Consider the following 23,058-nt stretch of genomic DNA (forward strand, 5'->3'; position numbering starts at 1 on the left):
TTTTTTTTTTTTTTTAACAATGAGAAGATCATCAAAGGCAATTGCTTTAGGGAAAAGGGGCTTTGATGATGATTATTATTAGACAGTGCTCCCTGGGTGGCCATTCTGCCCTGGTTGCTTTTGTAATCGTTTCTCTGGAATAGTATTTAGAACTTTCTAGGAACCTAATTCTGGTTTGCTCAATAACTGATAATGAGTAAGTGGAAGCATTAGGGGCTTGTAAATGTTGGAATAAGAGATGGAGGGACCTCTGGAGTTGGAATTGCAGGTGAGTTCCTAGGAAGGTGGACGTGGAAGGTTTAGATGATTTAGTAGATGGAACACAACTCGAGCCACAGGTGTAACATGTGCTCTGAAGTTGATCTGTATCAATGGGGTTTTCAAATCGGAAAGCATGTTTTATCTTTATCACACTCTTACTTCGAGATCGGTTCTCCTCCCTGTGTGGAAGAGGCCTCTCACTGAGGAGCAGAGTCACAGGTTTTCACGTGGGAAGAAGGAGTGAAGGCTGCATAGGTTTAGAGAAAGGACGGCTTAGAGACTCCCGGAAGCCAGCTCTCCCAGCGAGCATCCTTGGGTTGTAGATGAGACCACTGTTCCGTGAAGGTACCGTGACAGCCTCAGGGTCACATGGTCAGTCATTCCCAAAGCTCGCAATAAAACCCAGGTTTTTTAAAAAGAAGCTTATAGAGGCCCATTTCCACCCGATTTCCTCCTCCCTACTCCGTTACCTCCATTATGTCTTCTTCCGTTAACTCAAGGGATTGACAAGCTCCAAACCCAGAGATTTCCCAGGCTTGTTGCTTAGCAACAAGGTTTTTGTTTGGGGCCCTGAAGGAGACCGCCATTGTGCCCTACCTGCCCCCGTGTCGAGCTGGCCAGAGGCCTGTTCCTAAGCCACCCTCGAGATCAGCAAGTACTGACCTGAAGGAACTGAAGAAACTGCAGATGACCAAGCAGACGAGTCTGCCACACCCCACAGTGGCTCTGGCTCATTGTTTAATAGAGTATGATTAAGATCACTGCAGGGCAGGGAACTGGGTGGCCCACTGCTATTCAAGGTTTATCATGGATGTCCATATATATCTCTCCTGCTGCTTTTTCTTTGTGTTCTGTCTGACACAGAGAGAGAGAGAATGACTATGTCCCTAGCAAAAATTTTGCAATAAAACGTTAAGGGTAGTTCTTTATCTGATAGAAGGAAGCGGGGTTGGGGTGAGGGGCAGGGTTGCTGTGACTTCTTAGCAAATCCCTAAACAGCTCAGAAGGAGGGAATTGTCTCTAAAAAGAAGGAGGGATGATCCAAACATCCCCCCTTCAACTCTAAAATTTAATGAGTTGATGTTTGATTTTGACAGCGTTGCTCTCTGGTAGCTGAAGTGTAATGTTTATCTGGGCAAATACATTAGTGTTGAAATAATAGGCCCTTTGTGTCTTCCTCGGCATCTCATTCCCGGACGGGGGTCAGAACGCATGGCTGAGTCTGGGGCCCTCAGTGGGAAACCAGCCATCATGTTGAAGCCACCGAGAAATGTTTAAGTTTGTATGTGGAGTGTTTTATCAGCGCTCTGGGGAATGGCTGAATCAATTGTTTTGGTCTTAGAAATAAAGAAGGAGCTTCCTGTCATGAATAGCAGTTGTTTTCCAAGCCAGGTGGCCTGCAAGAGAGGCTGCCTCCAGAAGCTGATCTGCAAATCTGCGGGGGCCAGGAGGGAGGCATCTCGGGGCCACACCCGGGGCAGTGTTGGCTGCTTCTCTAAGGTCGTTTTCAGCAGGGTGTCTGGGGTGTGTGTGTTTGTGTGTGTGTCCCTGTCAGATCACAATTCCGTCCTCTCTGTGGCCCTGCTGTGGGACGTGCAGACTTAAGAACACTTCGATGGGTGGAGGGAGAAGCACAGGGCTCTGCGTGGAGGTCGCCTGGTCGACGAACGGAAACAGTTCCATGTCGGTAGACTTTCTGCTCACCTACCCTGTATGTTTCAGTGTCCAGTTGTGGATGCTGTCCTCTGCAGTTGAAGTGCTCCCGGTGGCCGGCCCTTCACCGTCACTTGCAGATGTAGGTAAAGGTAGAAAGCAGAAAGCACCCACGACCTCCACTTGGTGCCAGTCTGTGGCCGTTTCTCCAGTGAACCTGTCTCCACCTGGCCCTGTGCTCAGAAGGTGGGCGCCCTTCCTCTGGTCCCTGGGTTCTTCCTTACTGATTGTGTCTGTTCTTCTCTGTACTCCTGCAAACTCTTAATTTAGGGAAATCCGTTAACATTGAAATGACTAAGAGCAGCTTTCTTTCTTTTTTTGTATTTCTTACAAAGCTTTAATGCTATGCAGTAGTGCTTGAGAACGTGTTTTATGGGCTCCTTGGGCCCTTCTATGTACCTTTCTTGGACTGTGACGGTCTTCATTAGCATACCAAAAACCATAAGAAGTTTAAAATGCTGAAAAATAAGCAAACTCATCTGTTTAACTGTATTTAATTTAGTGTTTCTCAGATTTTACTGTCAAAGTGTTTCATTTAAAATAAACTTTTATTTTAGGGCAGTTTAGATTTAGATTTACGGGTTTAATTTTAGATTCAGATTTAGTTAGACCGTTTCGGATTTAGATTTAGAAAATGACGCAGGTAGTACAGAAAGTTCCCATAAACCTCATGCCCAGCTTCTCCTGTTAACATCTCGCATTAGTTGAGTACATTTGTCACAGTGTTAAACCAATACTCTTACGTGCTTATCAACTCAAGTACCCTCTTCGTTCCAGGTAGTTGAGTTTTTACCCAGTGTCCTTTTTCTGTTCCAGGTTCTCTCATTGCATTTAGGGGTCGTATCTCCTTAGATTCCTCTCCACTGGGACAGTTTCTCAGGCTTCCATTGAAGACTTTGACAGTTTTTGGTTAGGAATTTTGTAGCATATTCTTGAATTGGGATTTATTCGATGCTCTTCTTGTAAGAAGACAGGGTTTATTGGTTTTGAGAGAAAGACCCCAGAGATGAAACCTTACTCTCATCACATCCTGGGAGGGTGAGGGGTGTGGTCACCGTCAACACCATCCATGTGCACAGTCACCCCTGATGCCATCGGGGCCACCTCACAGAGGCAGCATTTGTCCTCTTCACACGGGTGAACTCCTTTTTCCATGCTTTTCTAAACTATACTCTTTGGAAGGAAGTCATTCTCTACGGCGCACTTCAGAATGAGGAGTTAGGCTCCACCTCCTTGAGTGTGTAGCATCTACGAAAATTATGTGGAGTTTTTCTGCCTGAGAGATGTGTCTTTTCCCTCATTTATTTATGTGAGTATGGGCTCGTGTGTATATATTTTCTATTCTGGGCGATAATTTATGCTACTCTGTTGCTCTGTTTTTTTTCAGCTACAACCACTGGGAGCTTTTTCAGTTGTCTCCTATACTGTTTGGACATCCTTCAGCTCAACTTGAATGTCCTTCCCCAGTCCTGTAATCAGCTGTTTGTCCAGTGAACCCTAGTTTCGGTAACTGGAACACTGTGTTAGAATCAAGATCTGGGCACTAGATGTGCTTGTTGCAAACTGGGATGTCATTCCTTCTGTGCCCTGCTAGAACAAGGAAACATATGTATATACACTAACCGGTGTATGCACAAAAATCTATATGTATTTCTTTATGTAGCCACCTGAATCTATATTAAGCTAAACATGAGTTTCTACTGATGAGGCCAACTCTATTCCGTGACCACCCTTGCTTATCTGAGACCTTCCATTCCAACAGTGAGAAACCTGGATCCCACCAACTACCATCCCTTTACTTATTTGTTCCATTCCAGTGTAAAGGAATAGTGGCTTCAGAATTGTTAACCCATGCCCTGCAGCAGGCAGATTTGTCATCTGGAGAGCAGTGCTTATGAACTTGGCCATTATTATTACAGGTTCAGCCCATTGCTGAAATCATTCTGGTCAGCACCTTTCCCCCACCCGCTTTTAATACAGGTGGAAACTTCGTCACAGTCTGGATTCCATCCTGCCATGCCCCTGACCTCCTCAATGATTGTTTTTTAAATTGCATGCATTAAGGATCACCCTATGTAACGTTCTGTTTTATGGGTTTTGATAAGTGCAGAATGTCAACATATCCATTATTACAGTATCATACCACTCAAGCCTCCTCTGCTCTCCCAGCCCTCCCCAAGCCACCAGTAACCACTGATCTGTTTGCTGACTAGGGTTTTGCCTTTTCTGGAATGTCATATAATTAGAATCATACAGTAGGTACCCTTTTCTTAAAAAAAAGAAAAAAATGACCTTATTTTTTTTTACAACAGTTTTAGGTTCAAACCAAATTGAACGGATAATACAGAGTTTCCATACACCCATCCCCACCTACACACAATTAGCTATTAACATCCCATACCACAGTGGCACATTTGTCACAATGAATGAATATACATTGATCAGCATTCTCTCCCAGGGTTCATAATTTCCTATGGTAGTCAGTTGGGGACGCTGTAACAGAATACCATTGACTGCGGGGCTGAAACAACAGAAATTTATTTTCTTGCAGTTCTGGAGGCTGGAAGTCTGAGAGGAGGGTGCCAGCGTGCTTGAGTTCTGGTGAGGACATCCCCTGGCTTACAGAGGCTGCCTTCTTCCTGTGTCCTCACATGGCCAAGAAAGCGCATAGGAGCTCTCTCGTCCTCTTTGTGTAACTCCAGTCCTAATGTATTATGGTCCCACCCTTATGATCTCATTTAACCTTAATTTAACCTTAATCCCTTTCTAAAGACCATATATATAATTTTTTTATATATAGCAGTGTGTATATATAAAAAATGTAACATATATAATATAAATATGTAACATTGTATATCACATATGGTATATCATATATAATATAACATGATATATAACATGATGTATGTTATATATATGTTATATATAATATATGTTATATATAATGTATAATATATATAATATATAACATATGTTATATATACTACTATATATGTAGAGAGAGACTGCTACACACACACACACACACATATACAGATACACACACATAGATACAGATATATAGACTTCTAGATGGGCTAAATCTCCAGATACAGTCCCAGTGGGGGTTAGGGCTTCCACATACAAATTTGCCCAGGGGGTAAAATTTAGTCCATAGTTTACGCTAGGTTTCACTCACCCTTAGTGTTGCACGTTCTGTGGGCTTTCACAGATGGATAATGACATGTGATCACCATTACGCTTCATGCTGAATAGTTGCTCTCCCCTGAATACTCCCTGTGCTCTGCCCGATCATCTCTCCCTCTCCATGATCCCTGGTAACCCCTGATCTTTTGATTGTCCTTATAGTTTTGTCTTCTCCAGCGTGTCCTAGAGTTGGAATCATTTGTGTGTAGCCTTTTCAGATTGGCTTCTTGCATGTAGTAATGTGCCTTTAAATTTCTTCCGTGTCTTTTCTTGGCTTGATGGCTTATGTTTTCGGTGCCGAATAATATTCCACTGCCTGGATATACCATAGTTTACCCATTCACCTGCTGAAAGACAGCTCGGTTGTTTCCGAGTTTTGGCAGTTACAGCTGAGCGGCTGTAAGCATGCGTGTGCACGTTTTCATGTGAACGTAAGTTTTCACATTAGCTGGGGACCTAGGAGTGTGATTGCTGGAAATAGCTAAGTTTTTATCGTTGAGTGGGCACCATCTGCTTGGGAGGAGATAATGTCCAAGTACTTTTCTAAAGCATCATGGAACTGTACACTTGAATAAGCCAGCTCTTTTACAGCCAGCTTTCTACTCAGCCACCGTTCTCCAATTTCTGCTGCTGATGACAGCTCCAAATTATGAAGATGTAGCTTTTCCCAGCCACTGCCAATCTGTACATGCTTAAGTTAAGCCCAGCAAGCTCAGAAGCAAAACCGAAGTTGGTTTGTCTTATATCTCTACAAATCCAAAAGGCTCCATCTCATTCAGCTGATGAAGATATACAGAGGAGGAGTAGCACAGTAAATGGCTGTGTCTTAGGGCCACACAGACTGTGAATAGCCCTTTATGTTTGTGCAGGCTACCCTAATCCTCTCCGAACCTTGGTTTATTCATTGGTAAAGTTTGAATAATAGCAAACTATCAAAGTCTCAAAGTCATTGTGCAGAGAAATGAAGTAGTATATGCAAATGATGAGCGCAATGTCTGATGCACATTTAACAGTCTCTCTCTCTCATACATACATACATATATATATGTGTGTGTGTGTGTAATTGTTGTTATAATTATGGAATATCTGCAGTGATCACTGTCCAGAAGGCTAGAACATAGTTCCTACCCTTGAATAATGTATCATCAAGTTGAGGAGATAAATTCAAAGTCTGTCAGACTTTGAAAGCCACATTTACCCAGAAAGACTGGTGAGCTGGTAGACTTCCAAAGCCACACTTACCCAGAAGAAATGAGAGTTACTTTGAGAGTCTAGCCCAGGGCCTTGTAGACATGACAGCTGAGTGTTGGTATTGTTGAAGAATGGTGCACTCGGTGGGCTTCAGCCCACACAGCCTTGAGTCAGACGGACTTGGGTGGAAATGCTGTTGAGTGGAATGATACAGACCAGTGGTTCTGGGGCTTCATTGTGCATCACAGTCCCCGCCAGGCTCACGGAAACAGATCACTGTGCCGCCCCACCCACCTCCCCAGAGTTTCTGTTTTAATGAGTCTGGGTTGGAGCCCAACCAGTTACATTCCAGCAAGTTCTCAGGTGATGCTGATGCTGCTATTCAGAGAGCACTGCTCAAGAAGCCTCGTGGACCACACACAGCAGAGACCCAGAGAAAGGGGAGACAGCTGAGAGACGTGAGAAATCAGAGGGGATGTCACCCAGCACCAGGACTGATGCTGGGTGTGAAGGGTTTGCAGGATGTGGAGAAGGGGTAAGGAAGGAAAAGGGAGTTAGGCTGTGGAGGAAACATGAGAGTGTCCCAGGCAACTGGAGGAGAGTGGGGACTTGCTGGAGGAAGGCATGAAAGTAAGAGGTGGATGACGACTGGCTGGCAGCTGCTTACCTTTCCCAGTTTTGCTTTGAAGGAGTAAAGGTGGGAAGAATAGGGGCCTACAGAGGTCCATAGCCCTGGGGCTCAGAGATGGGATAGTTTTGGCTAAAGAACCACCTTGGACCTTACATGAATCTGCCGAATCTTTTGACAATGGACTATTTTCTCTTCCAGCTGTCTCTCATCCTTGTGTCCACACCTCTTTCATCACAAGGCACAATCCTTTGCACAGCCTCGGTTATGCTTAATAAGTAAATTGCCTTATACAGATTTGAATTGCTTAAATTGAATAATACTTATAATTGACCAGATGTTCCTAAAACAGTTTGCCATTTCATATGACTTGACATTCACATTAGGAAAACAAAGACTCTGCTTTCTTTTATTGTGTATTGTGATTCTCTTAGCACAATCTAATTGCAAGTTCGCAGCTGTTCACTGTTTGCAAAATCATATTAAGGCCATCCTGTGCGTAGGGAAGGTCCATGATGGGTTTAGACAATATAGACCTTTTTTTTTTTTTCTGTGAAATATATCCTGTTGTTGTCACCATTTGAATCACGATTTTAAGCACAACTGAGAGACTGTGTATTCTGTTGGGGAAAGAATAGTGATGGTGATTCCTGGAAATGGTGATGTGACCTGCTTCAAATCCAGCTCACGGGGCTGGCGGGGGAAGTGGGAGGTGAGGGCCACGGGCTGACCTGTGCCCAGGGCAGGGGAAGCCACTGGGGGCCAAACAGAAATCATGGTCCAGGCAGAAAGGAAATCAGACAGATGGAGCCCTGTACGCCGTGCGGGGGGGTCGCAACAGAGAGGCCGTAAACAGGAAAAGGAGCCCAGATCTGAAGCTGGAAGGAAAGAGAATTGTCTTGGGACCAAGCACGATGGGGCAGGGCAGAGGTCCAGGACAGAGGCTGTAACTGGCTTGTGGGACAGGGAACAGTTCACGCAGGGTGGAGACGGGAATTCAAGAGCCCTCTGTGGAGCGATTAAGCTCTGCCCTTGGGGAATGCACTCTCGGTGATGTCCAGGCTGGGAGCATACTGCATGGCTGACAATAAGGGAGGAGGCTTTAGGAGGTTTTGATGTTTGATTCTTCTAAACATTTTCTCCATTGGATTGAACTTCCTAAATGACTAATTTTACCATATGATATATCTGCCCAAAAACTTGTTTTATCCATTTTGTCTATGTAGGTAAAGGTCTAAGCTTGTTAACCTGACATATTGTAATGACTTCCACTTACCAAGCTCCTAGTATCTCCCAGGAACTTGTAAATATGTTACTTCTCACTCATTCTTCCAAAGCCTACATGGGTGGTGATGGTTATATAGGCTTTACAGAGGGAAAACAAAACAAAACAAAACAAAAACAAAAATTAAGTTCATAGAAGTTAAATTTAAGTTATGTAATTTCTTCAACGTCACATAACCAAGTGGCCAAAAAAAAAAAAAGGAATTTGAAGCCAGGTCTGCTTGATTGCAAAGCATGAACCCTGTATCCTACAACCTCCCCAACAGCCTGACAGAACTTGTACCCTGTGCTTTTTCAACATTGTCAAAAACAAGCTCTCCCCAAATCTCCAGGCCAGAGGAGTCAATTGCCAGCCACTGCCCCCTTGAAATTTTTCCAGCCCTGGCGGATTCCTGCCACCTGCCCCAAGCCTCAGTGCCTGGGGTTAAGGTTTATGGTCCCATTTAGGGCCAGCTGACATTTTAAAATACAATTATCACATTGTCCAGTGAACTTTAAGAGATGTGACTTAAAAAAATCATTAAGTATTAAAACAGAAAAAAAGATACAGAGAAATACAAAGAAAAATGTCATGGCCCGTCAGCTTAGGACCCAGAAAAACCCCATGAGCGTTTTAAAATGATGGCAATCATAAGCATAAGCATAGTCATAAAATTCAAGGTGTAGAGAAATGATCCGAATGAAAATGACCTTGGGGAGGACGCCTTGATGTCTGTACCTCCTGCAGCCGCAGAGAGCTGTGTCATGCTTCCAATTATCTCACTCCTCAGGACCCACCAGCTTGAGGTCAAATCATGATGCCTGTTTAAACTATCTTGGAAGTGCTCGCCAGTCCAGAGGAATCTGTGCCAAAGAGTCCTTTTGTAACGAGGGAGACACACGTGTTTTAGACTGAGTGACTCACAGGCATCAACTGCCCTTGGAAGAGGCCCCTCCGACGGCGGCCCACTCCCGTCCCAGACGCCGAAGGCCTGCGCAGATTCCCAGTGCAGATCCCGGGTGGCCTTCAGTCACCCCCTCAGTTGCCTGAGCTCTGATAGTCAGGGTGTCCTCCCCGGATCTGGCTCATTTCCGCCTCTCATGTCCTTCCTCCTGTCTCACTGGGTCCCATCTGCTGGGTGAGCTTTCAGGGTCCTGCAGGCGCTTCCTTCTGGGCCAGACGTGTCTTCTCCTCCTGGTAGAATTCTCCCTCCGTGTAGAATTCACCAGATGGGTGAATTCTCCCTTCTCCTTCCACGTAGAATTCACCAGGTGGGTTTTCCTAATGAAATATTCGCTCAGTGACACCCAGTGAGGTGTGAGTCACAAAACTTGAGAAAGGGATGATAAATTTTTTTGTTGTTGTTTTAAGTTAGGACAGCTCCTTGACCCTGGGAATAAGCTCCTCAAACGACAGTAAGTCCCACACCTCCCTGCGGCGTGCAGCGGCATCTTCACATTCTCTGACTGCTAAGCAGTGGCTGAAGGAGACATCACAGGGGAGGGGAGTGGATTTGTTGGGGTCCTCTAGAGGGGCAGAACTAATAAGATAGATGTTTGTATAAAGGGGAGTTTATTAGGCAGTGTTGACTCACACGATCACAAGGTAAGGCCCCCCATTAGGCCGTCTGCAAGCTGAGGAGCAAGGAAGCCAGTCCAAGTCCCAAAACCTCAAAAGTAGGGAACTGACAGTACAGCCTTCAGTCTGTGGTCGAAGGTCCAGGAGTCCCAGAGCTGAAGAACTTGGAGTCTGATGTTCGAGGGCAGAAAGCCCAGCACAGGAGAACGACGGAGGCCAGAAGATTCAGCCAGCCTAGTCTTTCCACGTTTTCCTTTCTGCTTTTTATTCTGGCTGCTCTGTTCTGCTTTTTATTCTGGCTGCTCTGGCAGCTGATTAGCTGGTGCCCACCCTGGCTGAGGTGGGTCTGCCTCTCCCAGTCCACTGACTCAAATGTTCATCTCCTCTGGCAACACCCTCGCAGACACACCAGGAACAAGACTTTGCATCCTTCAGTCCAATCAGGTTGGCACTCAGTATTAACCATCACAGGGAGGAAGGGATTTTCCTGAGCGCTTGCTGTGTACAGCTGACCCTTTATATGATCTCACATCATCCTCAAAACACCTCTGTGAGAGGGGATTATCAGCCTCATCGTGTGGATGAGCCAGCCGAGGCTGAGAGTGGTTAGGGAACCGTGCTGCTTGTGGGCAGAGGGAGTTCGGAAATGGAGTTCTCTCTGATCACAAAGCACAGCATTGGTTCTGCCCCTCCAGGTGGCCCTTGTGCCCTGTCTTCTGGTGAAAGATGCTACGACATTTCTTCCTTCTGTTGGATGTCTACCTCCTTTCCAGCTGCCCTGAAAACTCAGACCTCACAACCCCAGCCAAGCCCTTCTGCTCCGACCCTTCCACCCGGGCTTGTCCTCATATGCACAACATCTTTAACACTGGAGAACAGTTAAATCCAAGTGATATGTATTTTAGCAAAAGCTTCTTTTCCAAGATGGCTGAGGTTTTGCCCTCCTGGGTTAGCAGCCTGGTTGGCAGGTGTCTTAATAAAATGCACATCAGTGGGAGGGAGAGAAAGATGGGTGTGTGGGTGAGTTCTTTGTCATTTTGAGGGCAGACATGAAAGTTACTATCAGAATGGTAAAGGGAGCCACTCACAGACCTAAGGCAGGCACCCCTGGTTAAAATTTCTCAGAGCTTGGCAGGCCGACACGGGCGGATCAGGAGGTCAGGAGATCGAGACCATCCTGGCTAACATGGTGAAAACCCATCTCTATTAAAAAAACAAAAAATTAGCCTGGCGTGGTGGCACTTGCCATCCAGCTACTTGGGAGGCTGAGGCAAGAGAATCGCTTGAACCCAGGAGGCAGAGGTTGCAGTGAGCTGAGATCGCACCACTGTACTCCCACCTGGGCAACAGAGTGAGATTCTATCTCAAAAAAAAAAAAAAAAATTCTCAGAGCATCCAAATGCTCTAGGCCCCACCAGCAGTCAGTTGGCCACTGCCCTGGGTCCCAGCTACAGCCAGGAGATGTGACCCCTGCCACGGAGCAGGTGGATGCCAGGGGTGGGGAGGTCTGACCTTCCATGCTTCTCTCGTTTCAGACTGTTCTGCGATGACCACAGCAAGGTACCGGCCCACCTGGGACCTGGCCCTCGACCCGCTGGTGTCTTGCAAGCTCTGTCTTGGGGAGTACCCAGTGGAGCAGATGACAACCATAGCCCAGTGCCAATGCATCTTCTGTACTCTGGTTGGTCTTTTTGGATAAAATACATGTTGCATTGATTTTAGGATGAGCTTTTTGCTTTTGTTTGCAGAGACACTAGGCAAACCTTTGGACTCAATTTTGCCTGACAGTGGAGGCTTCTTGTTGAGGCCTTCACACAGTTCTAGGAAGAATTATTCTGTTAGTCAGGCAGGCTCGCAGAGTGGAAGATTTCCATTACAGTTGCTTGTGGTGCAAAAGCAATCGGTTAAACAGAATTTTAGAAGCTCGTGATAACAATTCACAAAACTTATCATAGGGCATATTCTCCTTACTACACAGCAAAAGCTTCCACACCTTATATCAAATGTATTTTGATAGTCACATGTCTGAAGTTATGGCAGTGCTAACCTAGTGATTGTGTGTAGTTAGAATATTCCGTCCCCAGTGTCATCTTTCCCTGGCTTAGTGCTAAACTAGAATATAGATATTTTAAAATCACATTTAATATTTATTATGATGTAGCCAACATTCTTTTGGGGCCAGATGATCCTTCAGGGCTTAATGAATATGGGGACTTCTAAGTCAAGAATTTGGGGTTTGGGTCAAACTCAAACCCCAGATTTTATCTATTGGAAAAGATAAATGAGTGTGTGAGGTTTACTCATAGTTAATCTCATTGAATTTTGCATGTTTTTTCTGTCCATTTAAGGAATGAAAAAAGAAAATGAGGCATAGAAGCCAGAAGTAGGATGGTAGTTGCCCCGGGGTCTGCAGGGAATGGGGAAACGTAGGTCAAAGGGTGTGAAGTTGCAGTTATATGGGTTGAATAAGTTCTAGAGACCTAATGTACAGCATGACAGTTATAGTTAATCATGCTGTTTTGCATACTTGAAATCTTCTGTGAGGATAGATCTTAAGTATTCTCACTACACACACACAAATTGGTAACTATGTGAGATGATGGATATTTAATTAGCTTGATGGTTTTACAGTGTAGTATACAAAAAATGTGTATCAAAACTTCACATTGTTCACTTTTAGTATAAAATGGCAGTCTTTATCAATTATAACTGAATAAAGCTGAAAAATAAAACACAATGTTTATCATTTTAAAAGTACAGAAAAGAAAATGAAAACTGTCTTCAAAAAAAGAAGTTGCTTCTGAATTTAACTGCTGTTGTATGTGGATGGTGTAGACGGCTTCCCTGTGGGTTTTTCAAATGCCTGGATTGTAATCTGTCATTCGAACAGTCACTGACCCGTTCATCTTTCTTGCATAGCTTTCAGACTTTATTTCATTTACGCCTCATGATGTCCTTGGTATGTAGGCACAGCAAATATTTTTATCTTTGTTTTATAGATAAGGAGAGGGAGCTTTACAGACATTTATGTCTATGTCTTCTGTTTCTTGTTTATGCTAGATTCAGCCTTTCTTAAGGGTAGAGGAATTTCTGGCCCATTCTCTATCCACCTAGCACCTAGTTTAGTGCAGGACCCAGAAGAGCTGACCAGTAAAAGCTCACGGATTGAAATGAAGTGTATTGATCTCAGTACTGTAGTTGCCATCCAAGAAATGTGCCTCATTAAAGCTCTGGGAAGATAGCTCCAACCTGGAGGAAAGGAAGTTGCTTTTGACATGTTTCTGAGATGGAGAAGGATAGAAGGGAGATTGATCTCCATCCTGTTAACACCATGAGTGGGGCTTGTTGTCATTTCTAGATGGGTTAGGACGGTAGAACCCATCAAGATGAATTCAATATCAGCTTCACACAAAATCACCTCCTCTTGCCTGAAAGGACATCTTCCCAGCTGATGGAATGACTCCCCCCTCTGCCAAAACTGTCTGTTGGGTGGGGGTGGGGGGTGCGTTTGTGGTCTCTGCAGGCGCCTGCCTGCTGTCAGAGGCCATGGCTTGTGTTCTTACCCTTGAAATAGTTTCTTCTCCCTGGCCTTTTTGCTGAGGCCTTCATTTTTGTTATTGTTGTTTTAGTTTTCTATTTCTAGAGAATTGTAGTAAAAACAAATAAGCCACTCGAACTGAGACCAAAAGCCTAACTGAAGTCAGTGGATGTGAAGGAAGAAGCTGGCACTGTGTTCTCCGAAAGAGGCTGCTGGGGACACCAAAACACAGTGACGCTGCTGTGATTTTTTTTTACAACTATTTACCAAAATGTAAGATGTTGAAAATAGTTCCACCTCTGCCCGTAGCTCGCTGTAGCGTGAAGAGAAGGAAGCACCTGTGTGTTGAAGATTGAGAAGGGGGGAGGTGTCGGGGTGCCCCGATCTTTTCGGTGGCGCCTTTGCCTCTGTGTGGGCTGCAGGTCGCCTCAAGCTGGGGGCAGGGCATGGGGAGGAGCCCTGAGTCTGTGGCCAGAGGAGTTGCAACTGTCCTTTTCTGGGGGGGTGCAGACATGGGAAGGAAGAAAATTAAGACTAAAAAGAGTCACTCTTAAAAGAAAAACAAACAGTTACTACAAAATTACAGTAAAGTGCTGAAATGAGTGTATCTTAAGGAGTCCAGGGCTGGAGGGAAAAGCGCGGCATTTGGAGTCAGGTGTCCCGGAGCTGAAATGCCAGCTCTATTTCTGCCCTGAGCAGGCCTCGTTTACCCCATCTGTATAATGGAGATAAAAATAGTTCACCTCGAAGTTCACGTGGAAGAACGTGTGAAGTCATGCGGTAGGCAGTCAGCAGCCCTAGTTCTTTCTCATTTTGCTTCTAAGTTTGGGGTTAGAACTGCAGGAGTAAAAACAGAGTTTGGGCAGCTCTCCCTAAATGTCTGCTGAAGAACGTTTATCTCAAGAGATGCACTCAGAAATGATTTGTGTGGTTCAGTGGGTTTGCTAACGACAGACGCCACATCCCTGCCCACATCCTTCACCACCACGGCATCCTGGGTGCCCAAGAGCAGGGTGAATGTACCGAGACATCTGCAGTCAAAGACGTACTGTCCACTTCCCTGTGTTCCTTAAATGTATTTCAGCACGAAAGGGACTTCCCTAGCAGTTGCTAATACGGCACTCCCCTGAAGCAGGTTCTCCAGGGCTTTCCTTGCTTGCAGGGTACCTGGTGGCTTCTTTGTGATTCTCTGGAGGTCACAAGAGCCTGTGCGTGGGGCCTGTTCACACGTTCCAGGTGCTGTGCTAGGCCTTGGGAGCTTGGGGGTGATGAGCTACCAGATATCTTAAATTGTTCCATTTGGATTAGTGTGAAATCTAACTTTTGAAGGCCAAATATAAACCTGAACATTTGTGTTCAGAATAGTGACATGTAAGTATCACCAGCAAATTCTGTGCTGGACACTGGCCAGAGAGAAAGGATTATGGACACATATTTTGAAATCAGGCTGCTATTATCCCACCATGAGGGTCAATCCCATGTTCGTTGTGTCAGTCAGAGATGCAACCTGTGTGTAGAGTGACCTGGGACGTTCCTTATGGGCTGAAATCTAAAATGTAGATGATGTTTTAACTTAAAATGGGACATGTTAGAGCCATTTAGGGCTGGCTTATACTCGTGCCTTTTGACAGTTACGCTGAGAATGTGAATGTGGTGGTGTTGCTGGCAGAGTTGTTTCCATTCAGACAGCTGCTAGAACTAGAGATGATACTCTCATCCCAAAGGTGGGAACACGGGAAGCTGAAAAAGGGCAGTGCTGTGGTCCCATCCCAAGACACAGGTCCCTAGTTATCTGGGAAGGTAGAAATGTCTACATTTCTGTTAGTTCTTAAAATAATAGTCTAGTGAAAGTTATTTTTTAACCATGACAAGGTTGAATAAGCCAAATAAAACATATATATACACACATATATTTTTTATATATTACATATATATAAAATATGTATATAAATTATATATATTTTTTGCTTTGAGCTAGATTTAAATCTATTCTGATACCAGCTATTTATTGGTGATTAGGAATTTTGCTATTAGAACTCAGATGACAGGATTTTGATATATAACCATGGAAAGTTGTTACTTAAAAATGTAACTTTTGGCCGGGCACAGTGGCTCACGCCTGTAATCCCAGCACTTTGGGAGGGCGAGGCAGGTGAATCATCTGAGGTCAGGAGTTCGAGAACAGCCTGGCCAACATGTTGAAACCCCGTCTCTACTAAAAATGCAAAAATTAGCCAGGCGTGGTGGCACGTGCCTGTAATCCCAGCTACCCGGGAGGCTGAGACAGGAGACTCACTTGAACCCAGGAGGTGGAGGTTGAAGAGACAAGATCACACCATTGTACTCCAGCCTGGGCAACAAAAGTGAAACTCCATCTCATAATAAATAAATAAAATAAAAATAATTAAAAAGATTAAAATGTCACTTTTTGCCCAGGCACAGTGGTTCATGCCTATAATCCCAGCACTTTGGGAGGTTGAGGTAGGAGGATTGTTTGAGCTCAGGAGCCTGAGAGCAACATAGCGAGACCTTGTCTCTACAAAATATAAAAAAATAAGCGGGGCATGTTGGCAGACACCTGTGGCCCCAGCTACTCAGGATGCTGAGGCGGGAAGATTGCTCAAGCCCAGGTAGTCGAGGCCGCAGTGAGCCATAATTACACCCCTGCACTCCAGCCTGGGCAGCAGAGCAAGACCCTGTCCCAAAAACAAACAAACCAACAAAATGTAACATTTAGTAGACAGAATCTTTCCCACGCAATGCATAACATAATAAAAGCGACTCTTAGTTGTTTAAATAAAAAGTTGGGACCAGATGGTTGGTTGAGTTGTGTGGTTGAACATTGCAATGGAATATAGGTTCAGATCTCTGTTCTGCCTCTGCTACCTGCTAACTGTGTGATTTGCAGCAAGCTTCCTAACTTCTCTAACCCTTGCTTTATTCATCTCGAAAATATGATCGACCTCATGAATAAATTAAATGCGATAATGTGTATAAAGGATTGGACAGTAGCATGCCTGGTGATAAATAATACAATATTATTTCCTTTTTTTCCTATGTATTTGCAAGGTCATTCACCTGGTATGCTGCAGAAAAGCTACATGTAAACCCTAAGCTTCTGATTAGGTAACTTATTGGGAAATAAGTGGCATTTCTTCACCTAGAAATTAAGCTGATTTGAGGGATGGTCTTCCTTTGCACATCTTTATGTCCCTGTTAGCTTTGCATTATGTGTACTGCACATAGTGGGTGCTTTTTCATGTACATAGTGGATATTTATTTAATTTTTCATCCATTTTCGAACACCTGGCTTGTGCCAGGTGCCCTGGATATGTAGGTAAAACATAGTCCCCGCCCCCTCTGATCCCTTGCACAACGGGAGATGCAGGTGTGGGCTGCGATCATTTGGGGCTTTAAGGGCTATATTTGCAGTGTGGATAGTGGGTTACAGCACAGAGAGAACAGTGAATTCTACCAGAAGTACCCAGGAAGGCTTCAGGGGCATTTGAACTATCTCCTTGAGAGAGCATAAACGGATAGAGCCACCATAGTGGGACCAGCGAAGGAAAGGGGGTGTTGGGGCACGGTGGGTCCAGATTGAGAGGACTCTGCTGAGGTTTCTACTAGTCTAAAGCTCAGCAGAGATGTACGGTAATGCACCACATCACCATGTTTTGCTTAATGATAGGCAACATATATAATGGTGGTCCCATACTATTATAGTGGAGCTGAAAAATTCATTCTGCCTTGTATTTACTATTCTGTACCTTTTTATCATTATTTTAGAGTGTACTACTACTTATGAAAAAATAAGTGAGGTGTAAAAGAGCCTGAGGCAGCTCCTTTAGGAGGCATTCAGAAGAAGGCGTTGTTGTTGGTATCATATGAAATGACAGCTCCATGGTGTTACTGCCCCTGAAGAACTTCTAGTGGGAGAAGATGTGGAGGTGGAAGCCGGTGACATGGATGATCCTGACCCTGTGTAGGTCTAGGCTAATGTGTTTGTGTCTTAGTTTTTAACAAAAAAAGTTTAAAAAAAATAAAAAAAATTAAAAATAGAATAAAGCTTACAGAATAAGGATATTAAATATACATATACACACGCACATATATATGTACAAATATATATGTATATATGTACAAATATGTGTATATATGTGTGTTTTCGGTTTTCCACACTGAGCCATCCTAAACTACAGGGCTTCCATGTTTCTCAGCTCTTCAAACATCTGGGGCTTAAACTTACCATAGCATTTCACGTACTGTGTGGTGGTTGTGTTCACTGATCTGTAACTTCCACTAAAGGAGCTTTTTAAGAGAAAGGGATTTCTTGTGTTCTGCTTTTTCATAAATGTTGGCACATAGTGGCCCTCCAAAAAAATGTTGATGCTCAGACCTTACATACTTGAGTTCTAAGTGGCTTCAGGCAGGTAAGAGTGAGGTGGTTCTCTTTCTAGTCTTATTTTTACAATCGCAGCTGCTGTTGCTGTGGTTTTATCTCTGTGTTTTCTATGAGATGTATCTGAGAAATCATAGGGTCATCAGATTAAGAAGAAACTAAATATCTTACACTGTGGTACTGGCCTGCCCTGGGAAGAGTGAATGCTGGGAAATAGTTTTCAAACTGTCCTTCAGCTCAAGGCCGCTCTGTTCAAATGAACAGTCAAATGAAAGTCTACAGGAAAGCCTAGTCTATGTAGAATGGTTGAAACCAGGCTTGCTCTTTCAGTGTGGAGTTTAGGCACCAGGAGGCTGACGAATCACGTCTGCTCTGCAGGCTGGCTCCTAGGAGTTCCCAGGACTGTGGGTGGGCTTCCCAGGCCTCTCTTCTGGGGTCTGAGGGGTTCAGAGATGCATGAATCCAGCCAGCAGAGTTGCCTCTCCTAAGCGGAGGGCATCCTTTTAGTCTTGGTTTTTCAGATGGGGAGAAGGCTGGCTTGGAGGGTGGGGTGACTTTAGGATGCAAAGGATGAGTTCCAGGCTGTTGCAAAGAGCTTCAGATTCCAGTTGCCAGATGCCTGCAAAGTAAAGAGCTGCCTCTGCAAGTCTGTTCCATGTTCCCAGAACACGGAACGGCTTCCCAACCTCCTTTGTCTTAAGACCAGCAACTGTACCCCTCAGATTCCCTGCTCACAACTCACAGGCTACAACCAGAGTCTTCTTCATTTTTATCCGTGATTCTTAGAGTCCTTCTAAAACTGTAGCTTATTGCTTCATCTCACTTCTCATAAAAACCTGTGAAGTAGGCAGGATTCTCCATCTCATGGGAGGACGCTGCAGCGCTGAGACATGAAGAGGCCTGTCCTGGGGTGAGGTGCTTGCTGGAAAGCCTGACTCAGGTGCACCTGCTCCTTGCATAGCTGCCACTCCTTTTTTTTTTTTTTTTTTTTTTAAAAAAAACTTGTAGTATTGATGAACTGAAGTGCTGTTAGAGAATTTCACAAACCCTGATTTATACACACACACAAAGTGGTTTTCTTGGTGGCATCTTTCCTTTCATGGAAAGCATTTTTTCCTAGTGTTGCCCCTGAAATCATGACAGCGATGTTCCATCCCAGTCTAAAGCCCAGAGCCCAGCAATCTCTGTTACCCAGACCTCTGTTAGCTCAGAACCTCCATGAAGCAGAACAGCTTGATGAGGATCTGGAGTTGTCAGAGTTCCTGCACATTAATCTTGGCAGAGGACTTCACTCAGAGCCCAGGGATGCTGTAGTTATTACTTTTTCTAACTTGATGTTTGTTTTTCCTAATCAAGAGTATGAAAAACTAAAATGTGGAGGATGAGCAATTCTCTACATGAGTAACAGGAAATGACACTTTGTAACCTGACGACACAGGATAAGTGGCAAGCCAGAAGATCGCAGCCTGTGCTGCAAAATGCTCCCAGGACACTGACACGCGTGTCACCAGGACCTGTGTTTTGGGAAGGGACACCCGCCTCCTCAGTGTCAGAGGGCAGGAGAGGGTAAGGGCCCTGTGACTCCTGCGTCCGATGCCTGTACTGGCCTCAGAGGAGAGTTGTGGCCCCGCTACCCCAACCCTTGCTGGTCTTCGCAGGTCGGTCCTGGTACCCCATCCCCCAGCCCCTTCACTGCCTCCTTCCCTCACTGGGACCTCTGGGACCAGGCTGGCAGCCCCTGTCCTCTCTCCATGGCCACTTACTGAAAGCCTCCCATCCTCGCTTCCCTGTCCGTGGCCTGCCAGTCCAACAGTATTCTCTGAAATAGACACTAATGTCAGTGGGACTCCTTACCCTCTTCCACCCTCTGACATTGAGGAGGTGGGTGTCCCTTCTCCAAACACAGGTCCTGGTGACAAGCATGGGCCTATACCATGAAGTAGGCTGTCTCTGCACTAGACATTTGGTGTCTATTAAGGGTCCTTGAGAAAATGCTGATTCCTGTTATTGGCTTTGCTCAGAAAATGAGCCAAGGAATGAAGGGCCACTCCGGAAGCCTTTGCACACCCTGCTCCAGTTAAGGTCAGAGAGTGCCTTCCCTCCCTCTCAGAACACTACCCCTTCTTCATACCTGGGAAGGATCCTTTGGATCTGCTTTCTCTCCCCATTTTGTGGATTTGACTCTTCACCCCAAAACCCTCCTGAGTGCTTTCTTCCAGGAGGCCTGTCTAGGACCGACAGCAGGTAGCCTCGTCAACCCTGCCCCAATATTGGCAGGATCCCTATCAGTCTCCCCAGCCCTTTCTTAGACAAGCAATAAAGAGCAGACAAATAAAACTTTCGGTTTCACGATGGGCTGGAATGATCTTCAGTTGTCTGGAAAATTCAGATCTTCCCAACAGAGGCTGAATTAAGAAAGTGTCACACGGTTACAACTTAACCCTCTGCTGTTACACATTCTGAGCAGTAGCACGCCTACTCACATTGTCTCACACTCGGCTCTCAAGCCCTCTGTGCATGTGTCCCCTTCTGCGCAGGTCTTCTTAAATGCGCACACAGTCGATTTCACAGACACACTCATTCCAGCTCCAGTAGGAGTCTGACCCAGGGATCATCCTGCCTCAGCTTTTAAGCACCCTCAACATAGTACACTTGCCAAGCCATGGTATGCCTTTCACCCAATGTCACAGCCTTGGTGCGGAGTACATAAATATTTGTTGAAGGGACAGAGAGATTGAGTCTCTGCCTGTTCCTGCCTCATGTTGGTGGTGTTTATGTGCACACCCTGCTACCACACTGCCTCTGTTCTGTTCCACTGGGAGGTCTTCGTGATGAAGCCGTGGCTGGGTGAAATATGCATTTTTGCTCCTCTGTGAATCCGGGTTTTCATATTCAACAGATAGAACAAACGGGCCATGCTGCCCACACGACCGCTTCTCTTGCAACTTGTTTGGAAGCTGAGGCTGCAGGAGCGAGCTCCTTGCTAAGGAGGGAACACGCATTCTCTGCGAGGTCTTCCCTCTCCGCCAGCCCAGCACTGCCTCCAGAGGTGAGGGGAAGGCAGCTGGACAGTTCACTAGTCCCTGTGAGATAGTGGAGAGCACAGCCTCCACGTCAGTGTCTTCCCCTTGTGGCTGACGAGGGGGAGGATACGCCCAGTGGCGTCCCTAGAGAGCCAGATCTTCCTGGCTGTCACCCCAGTCTCGCCCTGCCTCTGGCTCCCTGGGCTCAGTCTTCAGATCCTATCACTGCCTCTTTGGCTGCCACCCAGACCTCAGGACAGGCAACTGTGAGAACAAAGAGTGACCTTCCTCCTTTTTGGCAGCGGGTGCGTGGTCACATGTGCAAGCCTCCTCAAGAACGTCCAGCTTCTGGTGGCTTTTGTAGACCGTAGCATAGCTGCAGGCCCAGCTACAAGTTGTGCCCTGTCCCTTTACCCTCCAGCTGTCCCCAAAAAACACCTCCCCAAATCCCTGCTGACACAGTGGCCTGATTGAGAACCGATGGCCTGACCTGTCGCACTGGCCTCCCTGCCCTGAGTGGGTTCTTATCAAGCAGCTGTGGATGACACAGGCCCCCTCCCGACACAGTGCGATTTCCACTGCCCGCAGGAGTGAGCCCTGCGCTCCGCTCAACACTGCTGCTGCCTCCCGGCCCACCGCACCCGTGCTTCCCTGTCCCCCCGGGCCAGATGCTGTTCCTGAGCACACCCCTTCCGGTGGAGCCTGCTTCTCTTTCTCCTGACTGCTGTTTTTCTTGGACAAACTCAACACTGGAAGGGGCAGTCTCTTCCCTGTATAAGGAGATGGAATAAACAGCCTCCACCTCCAGCCCTGCGGCCATGCCTTGCTCCTGAGACCTCTGGATGGCCAGGGAGCCAGGGTTCTGGGCATCCTCCTGGCCTCCATGCCAGGTCCCTGCATGCCTTCCCACAAAAGCAGGTTCTCAGTGCTAACTGCTGAGTGAACTTGAGAATCCCAGATAAGTGACAGCCTTGCTACTGCTAACTTCCCACCTGGAGTTCTTGAAAGAGAGCATTTCACATGAAATCATTCCATCCACATCTTCACTGAGCATCTGCAGCCACCAGCCACCGTGTGAGGGCCTGTGAGGGCTGCACAGGGCCACAGAGGCCTTACCCCTGGCCTTATCTACACTGCAGGAGATGAGGTGTGCACTCACCCTCCACATGAGTGACAGGGGGCCCATACACAGTGTGCATGCTGGAAGACTCTTTGACGATGGAAATTGTGCATGGGCAGAATGAGGTTAAGTAGGTGGAGGATACTGAAGGGGTAAGAGGAACTAGTATTTGCCGGGGCCCTACTTTATATAGGGCAGAATCCAACCCTTCCAGCAAGGATGCCACCTGCAAAGCAGGATCATCTTCTTGCTCTGCAGCTGAAGGGACTTAGTCTTAGATACCTTAGGAGAAAGGCGGTGCAGGGGAGCAGCACGCCGATCGCGACCTGAAGCAGCTGATCATGAGCGCCTGCCTCCTGTGCGCCACCCAAAGCTGTGGCGAGAGCACGGGAGACGGCGGGTCTAAAGGCTCGACAGAAGCAAGAACTCATGTAGATGAGAGCGTTCATTTTATGCATAAAGTCTGGGTTTTTGTTTTTTTTCCCAAGAACTTTATAAAAGCAAACTTTATAATTGGAACTCTTCAGCTTGTGAGCGAAGTCACGTTCCCAAATCCTTGAGGAAAGTGATCCTTGCCAGAACACATACTGTGCAGCTTGCTGGGCAGTTGGCTCCAGGTTCCCAGGGCCACCCGGTGAGAGCTGCCAGGGGGATTCCCATGAGGCTGTCCTCAGAAGCGAAGGTGTGCAGGGGGTCGTACCTCCAGCCTGCTTAACCACAGCCAGGTGTCGCCAGGTGTCTGGCTACTCTGTGGGTGTTCCACTCATCTCTGTACCCTTCCATCCACCCTCTATCTGCATGGCTTTGATTCATCTTTTGCTATTTGCCAGCACTCTGTTAGGTATGGGGAATAGAAAGATAAATAATTAATAGATCTTGCTTTCAAAGAATTCACCATCGACTAGAGGAGAAACATAAACAGACCATGGATTATTGATGGCTCTAGAAAGGCTGAGAGAAACCCTTGCAGAGTGTCTGAGCAGTATGCCAGAGCACCACTGTCTCCGGGGCACTGGAGCTGTGGAGTGATTGTCTTTCTGTCCGCCAAGCTTATCCCACAGTATTAGGAAGGGGAGGCACAGGGAGACGAAGGTCCCTGCTAGACCCACATATCTGCACAGTGGGTGAGCTGTAATTTCAAGGCAGCCTTGTGATTC

The 23,058-nt window shown here is 46.0% G+C and overlaps 1 protein-coding gene across 2 annotated transcripts in view; it reads left to right on the top strand.

Annotated features, from left to right (window-relative positions):
• RNF144A (ring finger protein 144A) overlaps positions 1 to 23,058 on the top strand; it is a 124,329-nt gene that overhangs the window by 68,794 nt on the left and 32,477 nt on the right. For both annotated transcript variants that reach the window (XM_017896624.1, XM_017896625.1), the window contains one exon: positions 11,357 to 11,502. In XM_017896624.1, the coding sequence (XP_017752113.1) occupies positions 11,368 to 11,502 (135 nt within the window). In that variant the 5' untranslated portion in view covers positions 11,357 to 11,367. The remainder of the gene's footprint in view (positions 1 to 11,356; positions 11,503 to 23,058) is intronic.

Source organism: Rhinopithecus bieti, unplaced genomic scaffold (assembly GCF_001698545.2).
Source record: "Rhinopithecus bieti isolate Rb0 unplaced genomic scaffold, ASM169854v2 scaffold_27010, whole genome shotgun sequence".
Taxonomy (NCBI): domain Eukaryota; kingdom Metazoa; phylum Chordata; class Mammalia; order Primates; family Cercopithecidae; genus Rhinopithecus; species Rhinopithecus bieti.